This window comes from Pseudopodoces humilis, chromosome 18, assembly GCF_049639895.1.
Source record: "Pseudopodoces humilis isolate 2021_Gansu_Grassland_sample_001 chromosome 18, ASM4963989v1, whole genome shotgun sequence".
Lineage (NCBI taxonomy): Eukaryota > Metazoa > Chordata > Aves > Passeriformes > Paridae > Pseudopodoces > Pseudopodoces humilis.
The window spans coordinates 15077007-15087045 of NC_142217.1; the positions used below are offsets into that span (position 1 = coordinate 15077007).

The following is a 10039-nucleotide window of genomic DNA, read 5'->3' on the forward strand; positions in this document are numbered from 1 at the left end:
CGGTCTCTGATTGGCGGGTGCGCGCGCGCTGCCCGCCGGGCGGCGGGGCCCCGGGCGCCGGTTGGCCGGGGCGCGCGCGCTGCCCGCCGGGCCGCCGGGCCCGCCGGGGGTCCCGTCATTCCGCGGGGGGGCGGCGCGGGGCGGCCACGGGGCTGCCGCCGCCGCCTCCCCTCACTGCAGGCGCTGCCGGCGCGGAGCGGAGCGGGCCGGGCCGGGCCCGCTCGGGCCCGCCCGCCCGCCGCCACCAACACCGCCACCATTCCGCCCCTACCTTCCCGTTGTCGGCGGCCCCCAGCTGCCACCATGCAAGAGCTCATCGCCAGCGTGGACCACATCACGTTCGACCTGGAGCTGGCCGTGGAGCAGCAGCTGGGGGCACAGCCGCTTCCCTTCCCTGGCATGGACAGTGCGTGTGGGCTCTCCTCCGCGGGGTGCTCGGGCCGGGGCTGGGCCTCTGGGGCTGGGGCCCTGGGGCCGAGGAGGTGGGGCTGGGCAGGGTTCGGGTGCTCGGAAGTTTTCCAGAGATCTGAGCGTCTTCATCAGGTCTTATCCATAGATCCACCCAACTTCCGCTTTCCCCGTGAGGTTTCTGTCATAACCCAGATGTTTTTCTTTTCTACTTAATGAAATCCGTAGTTAGTGCTAGCCAGGCTTGAAAATTAAAGTTGAGATGTTACCGTGAATAAACATCACTCTCCTGCACAGTACTTTATATTTCCTTTTTAATTCCCGTTTGGTAGATGAGGTGTTTTGATGGCAAGAGTCATCATCTTTAGGTATATCCGTGGCTGACTTTCCAAATCTTTTCCTTCAGTCTGATACAAACTCAGGAGACTGATAGTTTGCTGATTTTTTTGTGGCTGGGCTACTAAACTTGTGTTTAGCTCCCTTGAATGTTCCTCTTCATCAGGATCAGCAAGGGATAACATGCTAATGGTTGTTTCAGGTAGTACTGGTAAAGAAATATAACACTTTTAATGCTGTGATTACAAATGCAGCGTTCAGGAATTGTACTTCAGTGATCCCTGTGGGTCCCATCCAACTCAGGGTATTTTGTGCTACGACTGACTTAACAGCAGAGGAAGACCCAGTCAAGAACTTAAATAGCTGAAAAGCAAAACAAGCACCTCCAAATCTCTGCAAATTCCCCTTGGTGTCCCTCAAGAAGAAAACAGATGTTTTTGAGCACCAGGTTTTAACAAGAAACTTCTGCAGGAAAGTAAATTCCCCAAACCAAAATACTGATTTCCTCTTGATGCTGGAGATCAGATTTTCTTTCTAGGGCAGGAAATATTGTAAAAGTTGCCATGAAGCTTTGTTAACATAAATAATGTTTCCTTATTCTCTTCACAGAATCAGGCGCAGCTGTCTGTGAGTTTTTTTTAAAGGCAGCATGTGGAAAAGGCAAGTTGTGTGGAATACTGGATTCCACATTTATTCTCACAGGATGGGGGTGAAAACAGATTTTCTAGCACTGCTTATAGTGTTCTTATTTTGTAAAGCTGAGGGGGATAACCTAGATAGAGGAGAAAACTAAAGGATGTTGGAATATCTGGAGCAATTGGGAAATAATGTTTTTTAAGGGACGTGGGAAGTAAACAAGCAAGGCTACTGTTAAAAGAAGGTTTGAACTCAACACAAGCAGACCTTGCTGTGGATCTGCTTCTTGGTTGCTGTGGTTTGTAGTTGCCAGGATTAAGAGCTGGAGACTTTGTTGTGAAGCTCATTAGAGGGTATCACAAGACTATTTTGGAACTCCCTGTTTTGCTGTTACCACTTAAGGCTGATGTCTTCTGAAACCCCTCTTGTAGAGGGGTTTCTGTTGCCCTGTGTGACACATTTTAATTGTTCTTTTTTCCCCTTCTCCTTGCCCCACCCATCCTTCCACAGGAGGCATGTGCCCCTTCCGACACATCAGTGGGGAAAAGACAGTTGTTTGTAAACACTGGCTACGAGGACTGTGCAAAAAGGGAGACCAGTGCGAGTTCCTGCACGAGTATGACATGACCAAGATGCCTGAGTGTTACTTCTACTCCAAATTTGGTAAATAGCTCCTTCTTAGTTTTGTTTGCAGGTGTGGGAGTCTGAAGAAGATCCCTCCTAAGACATTCTTCTGTGTCTGATGTTAGATTGACATTTTTCCAGATCTGCTTCACCTTATTATCCACATAAATTTGATGTATTGTGGATGTCTTCACTTGACTGCTTGTCCCTTGCAAGAAGAGGGGGAAACCGCTGATTTTCACTGGTTTTTTTTACCTTAAGTTCATTTTTTTTGAGTATGAGATGAGTAGGCTGAGCAGATGGTCTTTGCATGATTTTGGGGAGCTGATGAGCAGCAGAGGGCATGGGGATGCAAAACTTTTGTGCGCTTGCTTTCCAGTTCTGGAGATCTGGACATAATGAGGCAACTTGGTGCCAGAAACTTATATCTTATAGGTTTCCTTCTATTGAGGTTAGTGTGCAACTTGTAGTTTCTCCATGCTTCTGGTGCACTAAATGTTTGGGTTTTTTTACCATGACTGCTCTTTCAAATTTAGTTCCCCCATTGTTTTTAAAATCATAAATAATCCAGTCTGGTAGAACTTGGCTCACCAGGGGTGAATCCTTGGAGCTCTTCATGGAGGTTAAGGCAGGCAGTGAGACTGTTGTGCCTGAGTTTACAAATGTTTGTAACAGCTCTGTGGGAGCTACATGATCCAGGTGATGTTTTGAGTCATTTTGATCTCAATCCCACACAATTGACTAAGAAGTGTGTTTGCTTTTGATACAGGGGAATGCAGTAACAAGGAATGTCCATTCTTGCACATTGACCCGGAGTCGAAGATCAAAGACTGTCCCTGGTATGACAGAGGCTTCTGTAAACACGGTAAGTGCCTCCCACAGTTGCTGTTTCTGTGGCTGGAGAGCAAGGGTGGAGTGTTGCTGTTCCATCTTTGCATGATCTGCTGGTGGATATGCTGGGATCTGCTGGGATGTGGATGTATGGAATGTGAACTGCTGAGCTTTGTGTTGCAGGTCCCCTCTGCAGACATCGGCACACTCGGAGAGTCATTTGTGTGAATTACCTGGTAGGATTCTGTCCAGAGGGACCTGCCTGTAAATTCATGCAGTGAGTATGCTCCAGGCCTGTCCTGCAGCCTTGTGTTTCCCTTGTGGTCTGGTCATGTCAAATGAGGGTGCTCCCGTGCTTCCCAATGGTTTGGAGATTGGCCAGTGTTTAGTTGGGCCAAATTTTTACTGATTTGAGGACTGAGAAAGTATTTACAAGAGCATGTAGTGACTGGACAAGGGGAAATGGTTTCATACTGAAAGTGAGTAGGTTTAGATTAGGCATTAGATAAAAATTCTTCCCTGTGAGGATGGGGAGGCCCTGGCACAGGTTGCCCAGAGAAGCTGTGGCTGCCCCATCCCTGAGAGTGTCCAAGGTCAGGTTAGATGGATCCTGGAGCAACCTGGGATAGTGCTCACTGTTCCTGCCTGTGGCAGGGGGGTTGGAACTGTATGAGCTTTGAGATGCCTTCCAACCCAAACTAGTCTATGAGATGGGGCAGGGCTTCTCCAGGGGGTTCCCAGTAAGATTGGCATGGTGATTAGGTGCCATCAGAGCAGTGGAATCACATGGATTTATATTCCAGAAGGCAGAGGGATATGCTACACATATGTAAAGAGAAGTGGGGAGGGGGAGGTCTCTTTCCTGTGATTTCCAGATTTAACTAGCTGAATGTTTTGTTGTTTGGAGTTACTTGACTGAGCTGATGATAAAATGTTGGCATATGATTTGAGAATCAATTTTCTTGTTTCCATCTAAACCAGCCCTCGGTTTGAACTGCCAATGGGAACCACAGAGCAACCACCACTGCCTCAGCCAACACAAACACAGCAAAAGGTACCCAGATCCCCTGCCTCCCCACACAGCCACCCTCAAACCTCTCCCACAGTGCTTTAAAATAGAATAGGTTGTCAGGTGGTCAAAACTGGGCACCCAGGCTCTTGGGTCTGGAAGGGAGAATTACACAGTGAGCAACCCTGAGTGCCTTTATAGTGATGAAACCCCACAATTGTTCCAGCTTCACATTGAGATCATGTCACAGAACACTCCCACGCTACACAGAAGCACATCATATGTGGTTGTGCAGCAGTCTGCCAGGTTTTGTAATCAGGGTGACATCCCTCCATGATGGCAATGATATTTTAGCAGCCTAAACCTACTCTCCAAATCTGCTTTCCAGAGAAAAACAGGATCACTGGGCTTCGTAAGGCTCGGTGCTTGATTTCTTCTCTCTGGTGCTCCAGCTGGCAGAGCACCCACACACAGATTTGGAGGAAAATTGATCATTTGACATATGGGGTGCTCTTTTCCCTTAACAAAACAACAAGCACAAAGATCTTTATCCTGGATGCATTTAACAAGTCAGAACTCTTCTCCTACCCAACAGAGGACACCCCAAGTCATTGGAGTCATGCAATCTCAAAATAACAACAGTGGGAACAGAGGACCCCGGCCGTTGGAGCAGGTCACCTGCTACAAGGTAATGCAGAGGGGAGGGTTGAAGAGGGAAAGCAGAAGGCTTTTTCACACTGTTAAAAGGTTCATGAATTCTGAGCTCTGCTCAGTAGACATTGTGTGGTGCCTGGATACAGCTGTGGGAATTGGCCTTGAGTTCTGAGGTCACTGCCTTGCCAGTCCTGGACATGCTGTGACAATGACAAATTCTGTAGGACTTTGTTGTCTGCTAATAAACAGGAAAACGCTGCCCCAAAGACTGAAAGGAGACTGCCAAGCTGCACATTTCAAAATAAGAGTTAATAATAATTTTTTGTTTCATAAGCTGATTTGCTTACACTGGTGGGTGTAGATTCTCTTCTCCTGTTTCCTGGAAGGTGACTGAAAGTAATAGAAATCAGGTTTGCAAAGCCTGCTCAGTATTTGAGCTGTAAATGCACCCTGTGGTGCCAAACCAAGGAATGAGTTGTTCACCTTGGTTGCTCATTGAGGAGGACCAGGAAAATTTGGACACAATCAAGTTTGGATCTCCTTATTTTTCCACAGAAGCCCCAGTCACTACAGTCACTAGAAAAGGACAAAGGATTTTCCTGTTCCTTTAGCCCTGACAGTTACATTCACATTTTACATGTCAACTCTGAGCCTTAGGTACTTGTTTGGGTGAGAATCACCCAAATGTATATATTAAAATATATAAAATATATATTTATATATATAACATACAAAATATGTGTTTAGATATTATAGCTGAATCCATTTCACTGGAAACCTTTAATAGCTGCCTATTTTATCTGCAAGTAAATTACAGATCTGGAGAAGGCTGTTGCACAAGATACTGGCATTCCTCTGTTTTTGAGTAGCTTTAAATGCAAAGTCATGAAACTGTGACTTTCTCAAGTTCAGAGGTGCTTTCCTCTGGTTATTCATGAAGATCAGGAGAGTCCCCATGGATATGGTGCATATCACATGGAGTAGTCTGAGAAGCCTCAAATGTTGAAATCCTCCTTGTATGCTGAGGTTTCTCTCCTTTGAAATGCCTTAGAATAACATGGCATCAGGTTACTCCCAGCATAGAAGCAGCTTTTGCTCCAAGGAGTGGTAACAGCCCATAAATCCTGTCCCTCCTGACACCCTGTTTCATTTTACCTGCTAAATGTTGCATCTTCCATGTGTGGAAAAGCTTCCAAATGGCAGCAGTTGCTGGGTGCCTTAATAAAGGCAGCTAGGAGGAAAAAGCTGGAACTCTGCAATTCCTGTCTCTTCTCTCTCTTTCAGTGTGGTGAAAAAGGTCATTATGCCAACAGATGCACCAAAGGACACCTGGCCTTTCTCAGTGGACAGTGAAGGAGCAGCAGGAAGGTGCAAGGGAGCTGTTACCACTGAGGAAAGGTTTCTGCCTAGCACAATGTCTGGAGCTATTAATCAGGTTGTTTTTTAAATGCCATTACTGAAAGAACTGGTCAGAGGCTGGCTGCTGCTAAAGCAACGTTTTTGTAATTGTCCCCAACTTTTTTAAGTTTTAACCTTTTTAAAATCAATTTTGGCCTCTGCCTGTTTTCATTGAGCCCTTATGAAAGGTAGATCATAAAGCCAGTAGATAAACCAAGCCCTTACCGGTGCAGCACTCCACAAAAATACACCTTAGGCCAGTGTTTCTTTAAAGTATTTTCCTTCTGCCATTTCTCTTTGGAGAATCTGCAGCCTTTCAGCCCTCCCTGTGGAAGCAGGAAGACTGACTGGGAAAACTTAACACTTGCAATGCCTTCTCCTCAGTGAGGAAGCAGGGATTCTGTCCTGTAGCCCTCCAAAAGCAAAGTCCTGTTTCCAGGTCAGCCTGGTGAGCTCGTCCTGGTGGCTGACAAAACCCCTCACGTACATCAGGCAGTAAAACCTGTGTCCACTTGCTTTGTTTCTGTGCTTCTTGTGGAACTGAAGGTTAGAAATCAATCTTCTGTGAGAGAACTGACCGGGGGGGAGAATAAATTGGCATCTCTCTGGTTAGCCAGACAATAAGGAACAATGATTATAGGAAAGCTGCATCTGCTCAGTTCCCACTTGCAGAAAGGAGGGGAATGAGCATGGCTTGGAGTAGGAATAGAACCTTGTCTCAGCCCCCATCTTCCAGCTCACGCTGAGCAGGTATTCCCACACTCTAGAGACCAGGAAGTGGAGCTGTATATTCTTATGGAACACTGCTTTTAAAGTGTTAGTAGAGATTCCTTCTGAGAACATTTTTCTTTCAACCCAAACCCCATTTATTTTGAGATGACTATTTCAAAAGGGCCAATGACAAAATACGAATTAAAAGAAAAAAAATTACCCACAATGTGAGCCTTATTGATTCTACCCCATCTCTTCATTTGCTGCCTGCCTTTATACTTTGTTTTTATTGAAATGTACTGATGGCAAAAGCTGGCTGTGAGTTTATTTTTCTTTAAGAACAAGGTAAATGTGGCTGGATTAAGAGAAGTGACCAGAGCCTGTGTTGGTGTCAATGACTGCAGTTATTTCACTGTGGAAATTTCAAGTCTGAAGTCACAGACCATCAGACACTTTTCTTAATACTCTGTGCCCCCCTCAGACTGAGCTATGTGATCTGTTTGTGACTGGGCATGTGGAAAGGGAACTAAAATACTCCAGTGTTTGATCACCTTCCCCATCAAGTTAAGGAGTTTTTGGGTTTCAGTACCAGTTTTCCAGCACTGAAAGCCTTCCTGGAACCACCAAAGCTCTTGGGAGATTCTTCATGTGCCTCAAGAAGTGGTTTTCACTCTCTCTGCTGTTCAGACAAGGATGGTTCAGGTGGGCAGCACTGCCCAGCTCCGGGTACTGGTGTGACTGTGGGGCATGAGGAAGCTCAGAGCTGGGTCCAAACCCACAGATGCTCCTTTAAGCTACATCTAAGTCTAGAAGGAAAGCTTTCCTTTTCTTTATTTCGATAGATTAAAAGTCTGAAGCTTATTCCCACTCAGAATGTCCTCCCAGCTTGGGCAGTGAAAGGAGGTAGAGCTCTGATGGAAATTTTGGGTTATCTGAGGCAGTGACAGAAGGAGAGTTGCAGACCTGTCTCATCTCAGACAGTGCTCTGCAGTGATGGGAAACTGCCCAAACCACCTCCAGTCCCTGGTGACAGCCTGACTGAGAACCAGAAACACCAACAGGGTACACAAAGCTCAGATATTCTTTCAAATCAAAACACAGCAAAATCTCAGCCCTTTGTCCAGCCTGTCCATAATGGCCAGGAAACAGCATTTTTTAATTGCTACCGTTTTTATCAAAGGAATCAGTTGCCAACAGTTCCCCCAGTTCATGATACAACCCAAGGAGCAGCTGCTTTCCCTCTGAGCTTACCCTAAGCGGTGAAACTCTCAGAAGACAAATTTATTTGCACAGTACAATTAACAACTCAATTAGGAAAGTGTCAGCTCAAGAAATGTAAAGTGTATGCACTTTATTATTGGTCACAAGAGTACAGATTGAATAGCCATAGTTCTAATGTGTCCTGTCAGGGTAGCTGTGCCAGGAGCTGCACCTTCACCTTCTGATGGTGTCTCAGTGGTACTTCCTCCTGCGGTCATGCTCTGCAGCAAAGCACAGCAAATTAATTCTGCTGAACTCACAAGAAAAAAAAACCCACCACACCTGAAATTACAGGCAAGAAAGCACTCTGAAAAACCCCACAGCATGTATTTTCTAGGTGCTGGCAGGTGAGCCAGGCACCAAAGCCTAAACTTTCTTCATTGCCAAGAAAATACTCAGTAAGCATTCAAGTTTTCTACGGCTAAGAGAAGTTTGTTTGCCAGCAATCTTTCATTTTATTTCTAAAAGCAGCAGCAGGTAATTGTTTTTATTCCCCAGGCAACCTTCCAAGCTCCCCTGCACACACTCAGCCATGGTTTTTACTTACTCACGTGACTGTAGCTCCACATGTAGCTGAGGAGAATGTACCCAGCCAGCACCATGGAGATACCCCCAATGCCCCCCTTCCTCACGTTGATGTATTTGTTGTAGTATCTGTCATAACCTGTGGGAGAGGAAAATTTTTCAGAGCCACCAGATGAGTTTTGTTACCCTGTGAGAGAAGGAAGCAGCCTGGATTCACAAAACTTCAGGAAATTGGTTTAATGAAACATCTGAAGGTCTCAGAAGCAAGTCTGAGAGGAGGTAACCTGTGTGCTAGTTGAGCAAGGTGATCCTAACTTGATAGACCTGAGCCTTAAAAAAACCCCAAAAAACAAAACAAAAACAACTCAACAAAAGGGGAAACCCCCATTTTTCATTTTTTTCCTAAATACTGTGACTTTCATGAGCTCAAGCTGCTTTGCAATTATCTGACTTTTCCATACATTATATACATGCACACATATCTTATCAAAGGCAGACTCCTGCATTTGACATTTTCTGTTTAAAGCTACCTGAATAACATTTGTACCTACAGCAAATGACATTGGTGTGAAGTGATCCATAAGAGCTCTGTCTTCTCTTTTATAATACGTATGGATCAACTGCTTTTTAATAATTTTTTTACTTGTGACGTGAAACTCCCAAGATTTTCAGCCAACGGGTTCAGGAGTAAGGGCACCCCATTTCCCCTTTATACAAGAATACTGAAAGCAAAGATCCGAAACAGCCACACGAGAAATAAATTTACATTTGAAAAAACGAGATGTTACAGGAGAAACTACTCTGGGAAAGCAAAACTCGCCATGGAGCAGCCCCTGCGCTGCCAGACGCCCCCCCACCCCCAGGCAACCAACTCCGGCAGCCAGATTCTTGTGTGCTACTCGTCCTGGCTCCGGCAGGAGAAGGATTCGGGCACCCGCACCCTCCGGGCCTGCCCCGCAGCCCCCTCACCTCTTCGTATGGCCCCCAAGATGCCGCCGGGGGTGAAGTCCCTCATGGCCAGCCAGGTGCCCAGCTGGCCCAGCTTCACGTCCATCAGCTTCGTGTCCTTGAGGAGAACTGCGGCAGGGAGAGGGAGAGAGCCCGGTCAGCGCGGGGCTGAGGAAGGGAGGGGGGCACCGCGGTCACCTTGATCCCCCAGCACTCACCCGGCGGCTGCGCCATCTTGATGTGCCCGGAAGGGACCGCGCGCGGGGGCTCACGGGAGGAGGGAAGGGCGGGAACACGGACAGAGGGCGGGTCGGGGCCGGCGCCATGTTGGGTGTGTCACGGCCCCTTCAGGAGGGACCACTGCTGTCTCGGTGTAGCCTTGAGCCCGTCCAGCCTGTCCTAGAGACAGGACAAGGAGTAATGGGTACTAATTGGGAGTGGGAGAAATTTTGATTAGATATACAGAAAGAATTATTCCCTGTGAGGGTAGTGAGACCCTGGCACAGGTTGCCCAGAGAAGCTGTGGCTGCCCCATCCCTGGAAGTGTCCAAGGCCAGGTTGGATGGGGCCAATTGGAGCAATGTGATCTAGTGAAAGGTATCCCTAGCCATGGCAGAGGGTTGGAACTGGATAATCTTAAAGGTCCTTGCAGTCCCTTAACATTCCATGATTCTGTGATCTCCTGTCTAGGTGCCAATT

At 46.8% G+C, this 10039-nt stretch overlaps 2 protein-coding genes across 2 annotated transcripts; one reads left to right on the top strand and one right to left on the bottom strand.

Annotated features, from left to right (window-relative positions):
* Window positions 1-179: 179 nt before the first annotated feature.
* CPSF4 (cleavage and polyadenylation specific factor 4) lies at window positions 180-6990 on the top strand. Its single transcript, XM_005523034.3, has 8 exons — window positions 180-406; window positions 1354-1404; window positions 1891-2043; window positions 2774-2869; window positions 3019-3112; window positions 3817-3889; window positions 4440-4532; window positions 5783-6990. Exons 1-8 carry the CDS (start codon window positions 304-306, stop codon window positions 5849-5851), a joined length of 732 nt encoding a protein of 243 aa, XP_005523091.1. The 5' UTR covers window positions 180-303; the 3' UTR covers window positions 5852-6990.
* A 953-nt stretch (window positions 6991-7943) lies between these two features.
* Window positions 7944-9650, bottom strand: ATP5MF (ATP synthase membrane subunit f). The gene is made up of 4 exons (XM_005523036.3): window positions 9559-9650; window positions 9362-9469; window positions 8415-8531; window positions 7944-8088 (listed from the first exon to the last, which is right to left on the bottom strand). The coding sequence occupies exons 1-4, from the start codon at window positions 9572-9574 to the stop codon at window positions 8060-8062; spliced, it is 270 nt and encodes an 89-aa protein (XP_005523093.1). The 5' UTR covers window positions 9575-9650; the 3' UTR covers window positions 7944-8059.
* Window positions 9651-10039: the final 389 nt, after the last annotated feature.

What these genes read in the sequence shown, in the direction of transcription:
- CPSF4 (XM_005523034.3), top strand. Translation starts at nt 304, where the DNA reads ATGCAAGAGCTCATCGCCAGCGTGGACCACATCACGTTCGACCTGGAG. An exon ending in TCCCTTCCCTGGCATGGACA is followed by an intron (nt 407 to 1,353) that starts GTGCGTGTGGGC and finishes TTCTCTTCACAG; the next exon opens with AATCAGGCGCAGCTGTCTGT. An exon ending in CAACACAAACACAGCAAAAG is followed by an intron (nt 3,890 to 4,439) that starts GTACCCAGATCC and finishes CCTACCCAACAG; the next exon opens with AGGACACCCCAAGTCATTGG.
- ATP5MF (XM_005523036.3), bottom strand. An exon ending in CTTGGGGGCCATACGAAGAG is followed by an intron (nt 8,532 to 9,361) that starts GTGAGGGGGCTG and finishes CCTCTCCCACAG; the next exon opens with GTTATGACAGATACTACAAC. An exon ending in GTGGAGCTACAGTCACGTGA is followed by an intron (nt 8,089 to 8,414) that starts GTAAGTAAAAAC and finishes GCTTTGCTGCAG; the next exon opens with AGCATGACCGCAGGAGGAAG.